The 2,201-nt window shown below is 28.3% G+C and overlaps 1 protein-coding gene across 1 annotated transcript in view; it reads right to left on the bottom strand.

Moving 5' to 3' along the window:
- Positions 1-2,201, bottom strand: part of LOC106464720 (rho GTPase-activating protein 190-like) — a 92,787-nt gene that overhangs the window by 3,811 nt on the left and 86,775 nt on the right. The window contains exon 26 of the mRNA XM_022392489.1: positions 845-976. Coding sequence (XP_022248197.1) covers positions 845-976 — 132 coding nt within the window. The remainder of the gene's footprint in view (positions 1-844; positions 977-2,201) is intronic.

Raw genomic sequence — 2,201 nt, 5'->3', positions numbered from 1 at the left:
AATACTGAGCTAACAAAGATACATCCTAGATATAAAGGTTATTACTTTATTTACTTGAACAGAAATGTACAAAATAAACTTCACTTAGAAGAACAAAAATTAAATGATAACATGTAGTTCAAACTAATACTGAGCTAACAAAGATACATCCTAGATATAAAGGTTATTACTTTATTTACCTGAACAGAAATGTACAAAATAAACTTCACCATATAGAAGAACAACAATTAAATGTTAACGTGTAGTTCAAACTAAAGTAATGAATACATATCTGATTTACCAATAAACGTCCTGGTTTGGTGAATAATTCACTTTTGCACTTGGAAACAAGATATTATTGTAATAAAAGAAAACAGCCATATCATTAATGTTTAGCTGAAGAAGAGAAAACATTCAGTTCAAAAATGTTGTTGTTTTTAACTATTTTTATATTATAAACCAAATCATGGAATTGACACCAATAGTTATTTTATTAAGCTTATGTATTTCAAAATCAAAATACCTCATCATTATGAAAATACAAAGAAACTGACATTGGTAGACTTTTGTCTGGGGATAATGGCTTAATCTTAAGGTTATAATAATTTTAACTTGTCAATAAAATATATCTATGATTTAACATTTCTCTTCAGTGTATTATATGGTCTAATTAGATTATAAATGTAACTTTAGCAACTACAAATTGGAAATGCCAATCTCCCGATATAAAAACTTACAAGTTAAATTTACAATTTCTTTCAAAAAAATATGAGGTTACATTAGCATATTGGTATGTTAGAAATGTTATTACAGTTTTTTTTTAATTTGATTTTTTTTTGTACATTATGTCAACTTCTCCACCTACTTGATATTTCATTCAGTTCCTCCATGACAGAGACAGGCAAAAGTGGTGGCAACCTTTTGGAAAAGAAGTCTTTTAGGGCAGTAGCAACAGCATTAACTGGAATATCCAGATCTCTGATTGAAATTTGTGGATCTGGAAAGATAAAACACAATGTCTCGAAACAGGCCACAGGTATTTTATAATATGCTATATTACGCTACACATATACATTACCTGAATACAAAATAAAATCCAAAGTGACGTTTTGGGCAAATGCCTGATATGATGCACAGAAATGAAAAAGTATTACACATAAACAAATGTTCAAATATTTACTGTGTCATCATGTACTTTTCTACATGATGACACATGACATTTTATAGTATTTTTTGACACAATAAATTCTCTGCTCTAAATAAAGCTTGTTACGTATTAGCATTTCGAATAGTCCGAAGCCGAGTTAAATAATTTAAATTTAGTAGTTAAATTGTACTTTGGATTTAGTATTTAAATATATGCCGCTATTTTAGTCAATTTATGATATTTGCCAACAAGATTGATACACACCGTCTTCGTTTTTAACACAAATACGTTTTAATATACACACAACAATACAATTTACAATAACAATTATTACAAATAGTTATTACAAAGAATGATTCATAAACAAAAGTTTCACAAACTTACAAACAATATAGTTTTTTTCTAGTCTGGAACTTCCTTGATATCTTATCAAGGGTTCATGATAAATGAGTTAATTACAAGTTGATGTAGATATGATCCAATCGAAAGCTAGCTATCTTTGTCCTTGGCCACACACACTAGGTTTCCATGATGAATTTATATGTTTTCATAAAATTACTAATGTTCAATGAGAATCCACTGAAGTTAAATGATTTGTAATGTTCAAAATTTATAAATATTCCTGGTCATATATCTTAAGTTTTCCGACTGATAAGCGTTATAACAATCACAGTTATAGCTTTCGAAGTTTTATAGCACACCGCTATATAGCGAACTAATAATAGACACTCTTCTTGGTGAGTCGTATTAGTTATATTTATAGGGGTGGGAAGGTTTTCTAGAAAATTCAGTCTTACATAACAATACTGGTTAAAGCATTTACATATACAGATATATTGTTGATTCTTAATCACGAGAATCTTCTACAACTTTGTAGAATGGGCAGGAGTTTTGCAATACCTATCTAACAGTATAAGATATGTATGTTTCTAAATATAAACTTAATCTAAACAACGTTCATATTAAAATAAATATATAGCTACAAATTCATTACAAGCTTTATGTACAACTTTTTTTTAGTTTTGTCTTGACCATAAAAGAGTATTCGCTAAAACTGCTAGCTAATACAAAAGAG

This window comes from Limulus polyphemus, unplaced genomic scaffold, assembly GCF_000517525.1.
Source record: "Limulus polyphemus unplaced genomic scaffold, Limulus_polyphemus-2.1.2 Scaffold1726, whole genome shotgun sequence".
Lineage (NCBI taxonomy): Eukaryota > Metazoa > Arthropoda > Merostomata > Xiphosura > Limulidae > Limulus > Limulus polyphemus.
This window is presented reverse-complemented; position numbering and strand designations above follow the sequence as displayed.